General features: G+C 33.6%; 1 protein-coding gene across 2 annotated transcripts in view; it reads left to right on the top strand.

Annotated features, from left to right (window-relative positions):
- The window catches only part of LOC105197004 (atrial natriuretic peptide-converting enzyme), a 29,435-nt gene that overhangs the window by 12,258 nt on the left and 4,086 nt on the right, over positions 1–13,091 (top strand). For both annotated transcript variants that reach the window (XM_039454776.1, XM_026130822.2), the window contains exons 3-7: positions 957–1,140; positions 10,232–10,445; positions 11,746–12,117; positions 12,420–12,652; positions 12,787–12,993. In XM_039454776.1, the coding sequence (XP_039310710.1) occupies positions 957–1,140; positions 10,232–10,445; positions 11,746–12,117; positions 12,420–12,652; positions 12,787–12,993 (1,210 nt within the window). The remainder of the gene's footprint in view (positions 1–956; positions 1,141–10,231; positions 10,446–11,745; positions 12,118–12,419; positions 12,653–12,786; positions 12,994–13,091) is intronic.

Raw genomic sequence — 13,091 nt, 5'->3', positions numbered from 1 at the left:
ATGTAAGCAAATTATATCTGTTTAAGATTATCAAATTTTTCTAAAAAGATTTTATTTTCTTATATGAAACATTCTTATACATATATGAAACAATGAATTATTGATTAGATACTAACTTTTATCTACATAGAACGCTCAAGTTGGTTATTAGACTGTCAACCTATTTTACAGAATTTATCGTCATGCTTGAGTATCCAACATAATTATATTGCCGGTTTAATTTGTTTGTCATATCTGTATCTAACTAAATTTTTAGATATTTCAGTAAAACTTTTTTTTTGTTTGCGGTTAAATGTGTCGATCATATGTACAGTTTAGTTAAATATTATTGCTTGATACGCAATTGTGATTATGGGAGGATGTGAAGCGTTGACGTCAGTTCGAAGATATCTTTATTTATTTCTTTGTCCGTGAACGCGTAAAACAAATGGACTCTAGAATTCCTTTATTGTTCTCTTTTTCTCGGATACTTCGATTTATTAAAATTAATTAAAAAATGTCTTTTAAATTTTATTTTTAAATAAGTTTTTCTATATGTTTTGCTCGCGCAAACTCGTGACAAATTGCTTTGTCTTGACTCTGAGGCGGAAGTGATGCGATTGTTAATGCAGTTCGTTTTGCAATGAGGAATCACAGTAATCCTCGGTTCTTTGGATTGGTAAAAATTCATTGATGGCACGAGGGAGCGGAATGTTTCATCAGCGAGGAGAAAGACGCCGCCTACTATTATTTACCGAGTAGTTTTAGCAATCTTGCTTTCGTAATGCTATTACTAAGGCTTTATTTCATTACAGAAAATATTGTCGTTAAATACATAGAAAGCGCACAAAGTGAACTCTTGTTCAACATTCGTGATTACTCAAAAGCGTTATCTGATTGTCATTTGGAGCAACATGTTCGTGCAGTATAAAAATGAAAATGATCAATGTAAAAAACAAATACGTTTTTGTCTGCAGATTTCGGTGAGCACGGTGAGCACCCGAAGATTCAGCCGTGCCGGAACACCAAGCTCGATCTTGTCGTCCGACAGCGACATCCGCTTCACAAGGAAACTCGGCGGACAGTATCGCTGTGGATGCTGCGTCCTTGCCGCCTTCTTGTTCTTTCTTCTCTTCTCGGGAGTCTCCATATACCTCGGCTGTAAGTATGCCGCTGTAGAAACTGCATGAAACACGCAAACAGTATGAAAGTCCACGAGACTCGGACAAGAGTCAGCATAATTTTCTAGAAAAGATTTCTTAAAGAAATTCACAGTTGATCGATTGGACATCTCGATTTTGTCGGTTTTGACGTGGACGATATTTTATTGTTAACTCGATCTTCGAAATACGTTTCTCTCTTTCCATTTCAATAATAAACGTTCACGTTTAAAAAAAATTGCAAAAAATTACATAATACGAACAAACATAAATAACAAGTCTTTTTTTAATACAAAATTATAAAAAACAAATTTTTGTATAAAATTAACTTAAAAGTTATTGCCCTTTCTGAGCTATCTTTAATTTCTACGTACGATTAAAAGATTAAATTGCAATATGAAGATGATGTTATAGAGACGATGTTTTTTAATTAATGTGTAATATTTAAGATTGAAATATAAGTTCTCGCGTTTATGACTAATACTCTTTAAGATGTCTGTATTATGCTCGATTTCTTCACACTTCCCGACAGCTGTTTTCTAGATAAAAATATTCGTCAATTAACTAAAAATTTGTTTTCTTGACTTTAATTACGTATTTAATGGACGACAGCTACTTTTTATATTACCAGCTTTCAATACAAAATATACTAGAATTTTAGTAGAAGTTACTATATTCTCTGAGAGATGTCTTGTGGATAAAGTTATCTAGAAGAAGAAATTGGGCATTAATAATCTTTCTTCGAGAAAAAGCCATCAGACACTCGATGAAGTACATTAGCCTCTCGTTTTCGCAACTAAAGTTATTGTACATACTGCAGAGAGATCGTTGGTCGGTGCACTCGAGAGAGCGATGCTCTTCTTCTTAGAAAGTAAACGTTCTGTCGAACGATTTAATTGGCCGCACATTAGCGATGATAGATCGGCGCATTATTCGAAACGTGAAATGCATCGCCGTTGCTCCTGCGTTGCAACCGATCTCGGCTGCGATGTTATTTTAAGTGCCCGTGTTATTCACGGGTGCATTTTACTGAACCGAGACATTTTCGTCACGCAAGCGGCTACGGCCGCTTTCACTCGCCGCTCTTGCGCGTACACGCGCCGAGGGCATTGAGACGAGCAAATGCAATTACGCCACGGTTAACCGGCAATCGGCAGCCTGGCGGGCGTGAAATTATCCCGCTCGGTAAACGCATCGCGATCGCGAATCGCGGAACGCGGGACGCGACTGATGCGTTTACGGTGCATGAACGTTTCGCGGACTGTGGAGTGCGTTTGGCGGCTACTCGCCACTTTGTCCGAATGAATGGTGTTTCCTCGTAGGCGCGTGCACTTCTTTACTTGATGTACCACGCTCGGCGTACGTTGTACGACCAGCGAGATGCGAAGGGAAGGGAAATAACTGTACTTCGCATTGCATTACATTAGAATTAGAGAAAGACAGAGAAAGCGGAGATTTATCTCGCAAAATTATCATTCTGAAAAATTGATTATTTTTTTATTATGAATTTCTTTATCTTTTAAAGCAGCCCCTAAACGCTTTATGTTATTGTACAATATTACTGATTGTCTAAAGAATGTTAAAGGTTTGTACATTATATTGTGCAACTTGTTTTCATTAAATCTTGCTTGATGATCAGACGTCGATTAACTCTTGTCAATAAATATTATGTAAATATTTTGTGGAACGCAGTTCCTACAGTCTCTACTGTTTTTAATAAAAATTAGATTAGGTCAAAGTTAGATATTAAATTGAAAAAAAAAGAACTGATAAAATTGTTTCAATAAACTTTTTCTTAAGAGAACTCATAATACACAATAGAAAATATTTTGTATTTATGTTAAAATTATCATTGACAAAAAAGTTTGTGTTACACTTTAATCATATTGTCAATAGATCTCGAACATCATTTATACTATGATTCTTCTAAATGATTGAAACGATATAGATGTTTTTTCATGCTAATGATCGATGTTCATCATTTCAACATCAAGATTAGGTGATCAGAAATGATCATTCAAGTATCATTAATCAGTATTAATTCTGATAACTTGACCTGTTAACGTTAAAAATGAGCATTGAGAGTCGTAAATTGATATTTTATTGTGCAACAATATATTTCAAAGAACTTTTGAATTACATAATATATTGCACTTTCAATACAGACTACATACGATCAATAACATTGTGCAATAGTATTGAGTATCCAGAAGCCTTTCTATTAAGTTCTAAAGTGTATTGTAAAATATTATTTTACAATATTTGATATTGCGCAATTTTATCGTTTGGAAGCATTGAGGGTTTGTACGAATATATTGGTTGTCGTATTCAGACCGTGCTTATAAAGATGTTAGCGCAGTTGTTTTTGACATTTTATTTTTATCGTTCGTTAGACGTAAAACAACGATAGGATAACAAAAAAAAACGCGTTAACATCTTTATAAGCGCATTCTGATTACAGACCATCGTGTTAGTCAAATTTGATATTGCACAAAATTATTGTTTATCTAGAGGCTACATTGAGCGCTTGTACATACAATATGTTATGCAATTTATTTTTACTAAATTTTGACTTGCACGGTGATTAGATGATGGTGAACTTTTACCATAAATATTTTGTCGAACGTAATTGCTACATGTTTCTGAAGACTGTTATATAAATCGGTAATATTGACAGTTAATATTTTAAAAATTTAAGATTATTTCTGCAATTATGTCATCCATGATTGTGAAACTATATTGACACGTCATCTTCATACAATCGTTATCACTGTCAATATCTCTATTATACAACCATACTGATATTTAAGAATAAAAAAATTTGCATTAATATTTTGCATCAATTTATCAATATTAATCTACACGATCCATAATATCAATATTTTTTAGTAAGACAATATTATTGCCTGTGTAAGATTTCTATTAGAGAAAATAGATAGTGTGGATTAAAATTTCCATAATTTCTCATTTTACATAGTCTCATTAATTTCATCAGAAGCATGTAGAGCTACATAAAGTAACAAACTTACCGGAAAAGAGAAGATAAAATGTTATTAATGAATATAAATTATAAAATAGATATTGGACCATTTTATTTTCTGGTGAAATCAATCTGGCATTAGTTGTAAAACGGCTCTTAAAAACAAAATTATGTTTATATATATCCTTTAATCTTTAGTAATAAGGATAAAATAACCGCTGTTAACCGCGTTCTTTCGAAAGAAAAAAGTCCGTCGTACGATTTCACGGAGTAGAGAACGTACACTCTGTGAATGTACGATTTCTAACGGTGAACGCGTGATCTGTGTAGAAACGTCAGTTTAAGAAAATTACATATGCATGAACGACATGTTATATTGAAGGTTTGAGAAAAAAAAGATTTCGCGTAACATCATTCTGGATAGTGTGGTTAATTTTCTACAAAATTCCTATTACTTGGTACGAAATCATTACAATCAAGGGTTCTTGTAAGCTGGCTTAAAACAATTATATATGCGAATTAAAGAAGTATATGTGTTTAAGAGACCTACATATGTATGATATCACAGAAATATCTAAGAGTCTGATAAATTCTCGGCGGTATTGAGAATTCGTCTCGGCAAAGCAAGTGGCTAAGGTCAAGGCTACATATCCTTGACGTAACAATGATCGTTTGTTACGGAACGGCGATTTGAATGGTCTCGGCCACGGCGAGTTGTTTTGCGAATCAGGACTTTCGATAAAGAAAAATTGTGCTGAATTTTTCTTAGATAGAGTAGACTTCTCGAGTAATACAAATATGTTGTTCGCAAGGAAAGAAACAATCATGGTTGAATTAATAAAATATATTTGGTTAAGCAAATTTTGGTGAAAGTAATTAAACACCATTTCTGATTATTATAATAAAATATTTTGATATACAACCAGAATATTTAAATATGATAAGAATTATAAATATGACTGAGATTTTGATTAACATTTTTCGGTTGAATTTATCAAAATTTTAATATACAACAGAGTTCATGGCATCGTCATCAGATAGACACGGCACATCGTTTTATTTCTTATAAGAAGAAAACTACAAAGAATAAAATCAATAAAAGATATAGCATTATGAGATTATTTGCCGATTCTAATAAAACAAAAATTTAATAAAACAATTTCTTTTGTAAGTCTTCCAAATTTGGACAAAAGCAAATAAAAAAATGTATTTTAACAAAACAGTTTTTAATTTAGTATAAAAATCAATATCAAGAATTTGATAATTTTTAGAATTCCAGAAATTCTGATTTGTTAGTTTTGAACAGACATACTACTTGAATTTAAATTTCCAATTAATGCAACCAGATTTTTTGCAGTGTGACCAAAACCACAATGCACGCAAATACATTTGTCTAGTTACTTCAATATGAATACAAGTAATCAAATGTTATTTTAATGAAAGTTATGGATTGTTTATATTTCATTAAACAAAGAGGGACAAGCTGTTATACTCATATTTCAGATTAATTCAGCCAATTTTTTCCAGTGCGATTCTTTCAAAGAGCCCGCTTGAGAAATAATTATACACTATGAGAAATGGTTGCAATCACCATAATGTAAGTATAATTCATAGCTATTTTCGATGCCAATTATACATTTACAGTTATTTAACCATGCAAATTATAGTTTTCAGTTATTATACTACGTAAGTAGTAAGCAAACGTTGAAAAAATAATTGTATTCTATAATCGTAATTGTATTTATTGTATTACATTATAGACGTGTTTATTTTACTTTTATAATCAATATCTTGATATTTTACTTTTACTATATTAATATCTGAAAGTATCATAATTTATAGTAAAATTTTTTTCATAGTTGGTGGAATTTAATAAACATGAGGTTATTAAAAACACTCACAGCACCAATAACTATAAAAAAAGGAGCTAATAACTATAATTATTTTATCATGCAATTATAGTCACAAATACTAAACACTTTTCTCAGTGTCCAATACAAGTATTTTGCAATATGCTATTAAGAAACATGGCGGTATGATAAATATTTTTGTTCTGTTGCTAAGATAACAAAATAATCGCTCCAACTGGGAAGAAAAATTACAACGGCATTAACTGCGATCGAATTTTCTGTTTTCGACGATAATACGTTTCTTGCAAAAATAACGCCGATTTTTTTGAAAATCTAAAGCGATTTTTAGTAAAAAGTCCGATCAGAAGTATACGTCGGCGCTTCTTCGAACACTCGGTAACTCGGTCAGACCGTTATGCGTGCGTGCTAAAAGACCTCAATGGGCTTTGGCCGCATCACCTTCTTCCTGCCTTTCATTCTCTACTCTTCGCTTGTAAATACACACTCCGTTCGGCTTTTGATCGGCGACGTTTAACGTATATATCACACGTACAGCTTCTTGCGCTATGAATTTCATCTTAACGCGGCTATCACGCGAATACATCAGAAAAAGCGATGGCTATCGCGAATTCACTCGAGAGTGATTTACACCGCACTTAAACTTCAGCTTGTTAGTCGTCTATACAGACGCATCTCCCACATTCGTGCGAGCGGCATGGAAATCTGCAATTCTCATCGCCGCTTAATTCGTGTTTACGACCGGGAGAAATAAGAGGTCACGGGAGATGCTGCGAGAACGTGCCGGTCCATTGAGGCCTTCAGCTGATGGTAAACGTATAACGGTCTGACCGAGTTGTGGAGTGCTGATGGGTACGTGCCCAGTCCGAGACTCGACCTTAAAGGTGGGGATCTGTGTCCTTGAAACATTTTGAACACTGTAACCCATTCTGCGAATTAGCATTAGAATGGCAAACTATGATTAGCGAGACTGCTACAAAGAATGTTTCCCACGCAGCTTATGTATTAAAAAATACAATTCTGTAATGAGAAGAAAATGAAATCTGCATTTTTCCGTTTAATGAAACGCTTGCTTTCTCTTCTCTCTTTTGTTGAAATTTATCCTGTATCATGTACTGCAATTTCCATTATTTATAAATATTCTACACTATTTTACGTTATTTGTATATCGTACAAAATTCTCTTTGTTTTAAGAATTATTTTATTAGTTTAACAAGATATGAAGAAATGTGAAGAAATGACTTGTACTTGTTGCTGAACAAGATTTGAATTTGGATGAAAGTATAATTTATCACAGTATTAGATTAATTCGGGAGATAATTAAATTTATTTATTATTCATGTTTACCGGGATAACACGTGCTAAAACTACATGAGAAAGTACTTCTAGGTTTATGCACTTTGTACATGATAATGCTAGATATCCCATGTTCATTAGTCACATCTGAGAAAAATATACCGTACACCGTACGAGTACCTTGAGTATATCGTGTCTTGCAACCAAACCGTACAGCGTACTCACGAGAAAAGATATAACCATAGGCGTCGCGATTATCCAGCCAAAAGTAATTATTATCTTCCAAATAATTTTAGTAATTTAAATTAAATATTATTAATTGTAAGTACTCTTAAAAATATTCAGGCAGAAATAAAATTTAAAAAGGAGAGAAACGAGAGAGAGAGAAACAGAGAAATGCATGAGATATTTAAAAATTTCTACGAAGATATTGCAAAACACGCGTAAACCTCACTAACTAGGATTTAGAAATCTAGGTGAGAGGATTTTGCGCAAGAGAACCCTTACGGAAAAAAAGTTACAAGCATACGAAAAAATTACTGGTATACTATTCAAAAACTGCAATATAATTTCAGTAATTTTTTATTATTCTTGTAGTTTTTTTCCGTAAAGAAAGGATAAAAACATGAGAGAAAGAGAGAGAGAGAGAGAGAGAGAGAGAGAGAGAGAGAGAAAATCGAAATAATTGTAAATAACAAATTAAGGTTAAAACTTTAATTAAACACAAAAAAAGTAATGTCAAATATTAGTACAAATTAAATTTAACACATTTATTTAACAATCATTATTCCATATATAAGCAACAAATTATGTTATAAAATTATATTATGTAATAATTTTGCTTATATAATCAATTTTTTTTTTAAATATAATGATTTTAAATTTCATAAAATATTACATTTTTAATTCAATATTATAATAGTCATCTAAAGTGCACAATATGATTGTTTTAATAATATTGCACAGGAAAAAATTAGTATCAAATCAACAATTTATTGTTTTATATACATATAAGAAAAAATATCAAATCTTCTTAAAAGAATTTATAATCTTAAACAGATGTAATTTGCTAACATGAAGAAATTTTGTTTTTTTATGTAAACAAAGTATATCTGATTAAAATTATTAAATTCTTTCAAGATTTTATATTCTTGCTTATATGAAACAATAAATTGTTAATTTGATTCTAATTTTTTTTCTGTGTAGTGTTAAAACTTTTTAATTCTTAAAAACATTACTTTTTATTCGATATTTTGTTTTAACTTATGAAAATTAATATTGAATATAATGAAAATATATTTTTCTTGATAAAACCATACCCAAAATTGTACATGTAAGCATTTTAAGACTGTTTAGCATTATATAATTTTATTTCAGCATTTATTTTTATTTTTACTTTTTTAATTTTAACATTTATAGTTTTACGTTTATATTTAAATGTGCATTTCAGAAATATAAAAATACTCTTAAAACAAGAAAAGAACAAGTTCTTTTTCCTCTAAAGAAGGAATGAGAAGAGAATTGAAATAGGAAGGCGCCGTAATTATTTAAAAAAAAAAACGATTTTGCCGCCCATGGCGGTGCCAAAGGGTTAAAGAGATTCCCTTCCCGGGTAAACCGCGTCAAATCGGGGGAGAGGGGGAGACCCGGTGAAAGGTGATTCCTAGCAAGAAACCGAGATCCCTGCGGGCACCTGCGTGCTCCCGGTTTGTCTCGTTTTGCCCGGCGCGCGGAAAATTGGCCGCGCCGACGTTCTAATGACAACGCGCGGCAAGCGAAACCCGCCTCGACATTGTTGGCACGTTTTGCACGCTCGACTCTATCATTCGCCGATCGTACATGCATTAGAAAGCCAGATTGTGGTACGTACAGCGAATTACGGGTGAGACCCCGCGCGCACACCGCGACGTTCTAAATTCCTTCTCGCGACCGCTTATCGGTCAAGTCGTTTTGCGAAACACCAACGAATTTCCGAGTTGGCGGATCGCTGTGACCTCTCATAAATTCGTACGATCCTCCGTCAGACATCGCCGGCAGAAATACGAAGTGCCACTCGAAGATGACGTCTAATAAAGCAGCGAATGATAATAATTCATCACGCGTTCTTGACAGCACGCGAGGACCTCGCTGTAATTTTCGCGGACATAATACACACCGGTAATCAACTTTCATTGCGTCTACAGCATAATCAGGCTCCATACGCGAGACTTTTTACTTTGATTAATGCGACTCGTTAAGTAATACGTCTATTAATGTGGTGCGCGGAGAGCAAGGAAAACATATCGCAAAAAGACTCTGCGTCCTCAAAACTCGTTAAGCTAATAATCATGATATTTATTCATACTTTTCTTATCCTTGACATACATCTACATTTCCTGAAATTCTTTTTTTTTACATGATATTCCTTTGTTACCGTGCGTAAGATATCTCGATCGATGCCCATAACTTTTGAATTTTTTATTTTTTTAATTTCAGTAAATTATTTTACTTTACAGCTGAGTTTAAGATGTTTCCGTGCTGTTCTGCATTTTGTTCAAAAGAACCTTTTTTTAACTTTTTAAGTTAATGTTATATTTAAATAATTTATTTAAAAATATTTTTGATTTAGATTGTTTATTAAAAAAATAATTTTGATTTAGGAAAAGAATGTCTTTGAAAAATCTTGTTTTATACAAAGAAAATGTTCCAAATTTAATAAAATTTTATCAGTTTATAATATAAAATTGTTTAGTCAAATTTTAGTAAAATTTCATTAAGTAGTAAAATTTTTTGACTATCACAATTTTAAGAGTAAATTTTAACAGAGAATTTTCTTCGTATACCATAATAATCTTTTATTTTAATTAAGTTTCATACAAGAAGCTCAGAACTCAAGAGACAAGGTTATTACTCTCATGCATTATTATCTTATAACAATCAGCACGTCAAAGATTTCTCTTTTGTTTTAGACACATTCCTCACGTCGGATCCACCCGGGGACCAGATATTTCTCGCGACATTCCGAGTTACCAAAGGCGATTCCTTCACCGCGGAACTGGCTGATCCCTCTACTGAAGCCTTCCGGATACGGTCGCGAGAGTATCGCGACCGCTTTAATCTTATTTTCCGTCGCAGCTGGCTGAAATTATCGTTCCTCGCAGCGGACGTCCTGGCGCTCGACGGGTAACGGAACTGTACTATGTACTTACAAGTTATACAACTATAACGATACTCGGATATCCGAGTATTTTATCTTCTACATTCGCCCGTTGTTCTTTCGCGCTCTGAGCCACGAGGCACACCTAAAGACGCTTGCAAAACAAATTGTGCAACAGCATCCAGCGAGCGCGGCGAGCGCGTCACGTGTGAGATCAGAAAATCGGCCAATTACGAGATCACGTATGCCGCGAGCTCTCCCTCGGCTGGTTTCGCCGTCGTGAAATCCGTTTTCGTGAACGGGAAAACGGTGGAACGAAGTCAACCGCGGTGTCACGGAAACCGATGAAAACCGTTCGGGGCAGCAACGCAGCGCGCGGGAGAGAAATCGGACGCGATCGCTTCGCAGCTTTCTCGTGATTTCACGACACTTGCTCCTTTCAACGTTCAATGAAATGTAACCAACATTATTGCGGCCACGCTCATCAATAATGTAACACACTCGAGTCTGTAGATTTCACCTGACTTGTCCTTACCGGCGGCGGTCCATGAGATGAGTCATCGCGGAATTGCATCGTGCAGATATCTGACATAAGTGTAAATTATAAAGAAATTATAAACTTGATTCCATTAAATTGTAAATTTGACAAGTAAGCCATAATCCAATCAGCAGACAATGGTTTTTAAATGTTTTTTAAATATTTATTAAATATTTATTAAATATTTAAAAAACATAAAAAAATATTATTTCCTGATTAAGAACATTGATATAAAACTTAAATAAGCAAGATTATATTTAATAAAATGTTAAACATTTTAAATATGATGTAATTGCACCCTCATACAAAAGTTTTAATGAAAATTTCGATGAACTTCATGCTTTATTAAATTTGATGAAAATTTAACGAACAAAAATTTAATTTTAATAATATTTGACTAAAAACATTATTTTCTACATTTAATTGACAACAATATTTTAATACGAATTCAATAAAGATATAATAAAATAAACAAAAATTATTAATATTATTGAATAAAAAAGTAAGTTTTATTAAAACTATAATAAACCTTATGAATGAAATTGCAACAAAAAATTATAAATACTTCATAATGATAAATTAATGTTAATTTATTGAAATTAATAATTTTTTGAAAAAACCATTGATCAAAAGATGTTCCAAAATAAACATAAAATTCAACAGTCATCAAAATTGAAATTTTTTTATTAAGATATTTTTCAATCATCTCTCTCTTCATAATTAATAAAGTTTCATAAGGTTTCATATATTTTCAAACAGAAGTAGTTTATGCTTGTGCATGTTTACAGGGTGGAAGGGCGCGATTTGGTGGTGCACTTTGATGTGAGGTTCGATCCGCGATATCAGACTATAACTACCGGGAATATCGTGGACATTCTGTCGCGGGAATTGAATCCCGAAACTTCGCGGTACCTAGCAAATCTAACGATAGAAGCTAAGAGCCTCGAAGTGCAGGAAAGCTTGAAGGCCCTCAACGCGCAGAGCAGTCTGCAGTCGACCGCCTCGACGATACCGCCGACAACGACAGCACCTCCGCCAAGAAGATGCAGCAAGCTGGACTTATCCTACTGCAAACATCTCCCTTACAATATCAGCTCGTATCCGAATATGTTAGGACACAGATCGCTGGTGGAAGTCGAGGAAGATGTTATCGCTTTTAGGTATTTTTTAAAACTCGATTAATCCACAATAAACTCTTGTGAGTTAGGAAAAAAACACATTATCTATTTTCAGTAAAAGCTATATATTTTAATAAGTTTATTTTATTGAAAAAAAATGATTAGAGACCTTGTAATAATTTTTATTGTACCATTTTATATCATATTATTTATTCTTTATATTTTATTATTAATGATATATGACATTAAAGATGTAGTATTTGCAGAGAATGAATTTCGAGCTTGTCTTTTTTTTTGTTATATTTTTAAATAATATAACTCAATTAAAATATGATTAAAATTAGAGAACTGGTGGATGCGGAATGCTACTCGATGGCCTACGACTTCGTCTGTCAGGTGTTGCAGCCTGCGTGTCGGTCGAGTCAACCGGAGGATCTGCTGCAATTGCCTTGCAGGAGCTTCTGCAGGGAGTTCTGGAACGGCTGCGGCAGTCGTCTCCCTGAGAAGATAAAACGCGCCTTGGATTGCTCCAACTTTCCAGAGTACGATGGTCCTGGTACTTGCAGACCGAAGCCAGGTACGATTAATTATAGAATAAAGAAACGTCATCACTAATAGAGAGTCTTTCTTTAGTCAAGTATAAAAAGTGTAGAGTGACGAGTTATATAGTTAATTTGACAAGATAATTAATCAATGCGGATACCAATATAGGATGCGTGCAGGCGCTTCAGTCGAAAGCTTTATCTCCGAGGATTTGCGACGGCGTGATAGATTGTCCGGATCTTTCTGATGAGAAGAATTGCGCATACTGCAGAGATGGTTACATGCATTGCGGAGTAGGAAGATCCTGTGTACCGCATACGAAGCGATGCGATGGCAAGATGGACTGTCCGAACGGCAGCGACGAGAAGGACTGTCGTAAGTAGTATAATAAATAATAAAAGTAAACAAAGAATTGCGCATCTCGGAGATGAATCAATAAAAGAGTGAATATATTTTCTACAAAGAAATAATGT

Source organism: Solenopsis invicta, chromosome 11 (assembly GCF_016802725.1).
Source record: "Solenopsis invicta isolate M01_SB chromosome 11, UNIL_Sinv_3.0, whole genome shotgun sequence".
Taxonomy (NCBI): domain Eukaryota; kingdom Metazoa; phylum Arthropoda; class Insecta; order Hymenoptera; family Formicidae; genus Solenopsis; species Solenopsis invicta.
The sequence above is the reverse complement of the archived record's forward strand: the minus strand, read 5'-3'. Positions and strand labels throughout refer to the sequence as shown.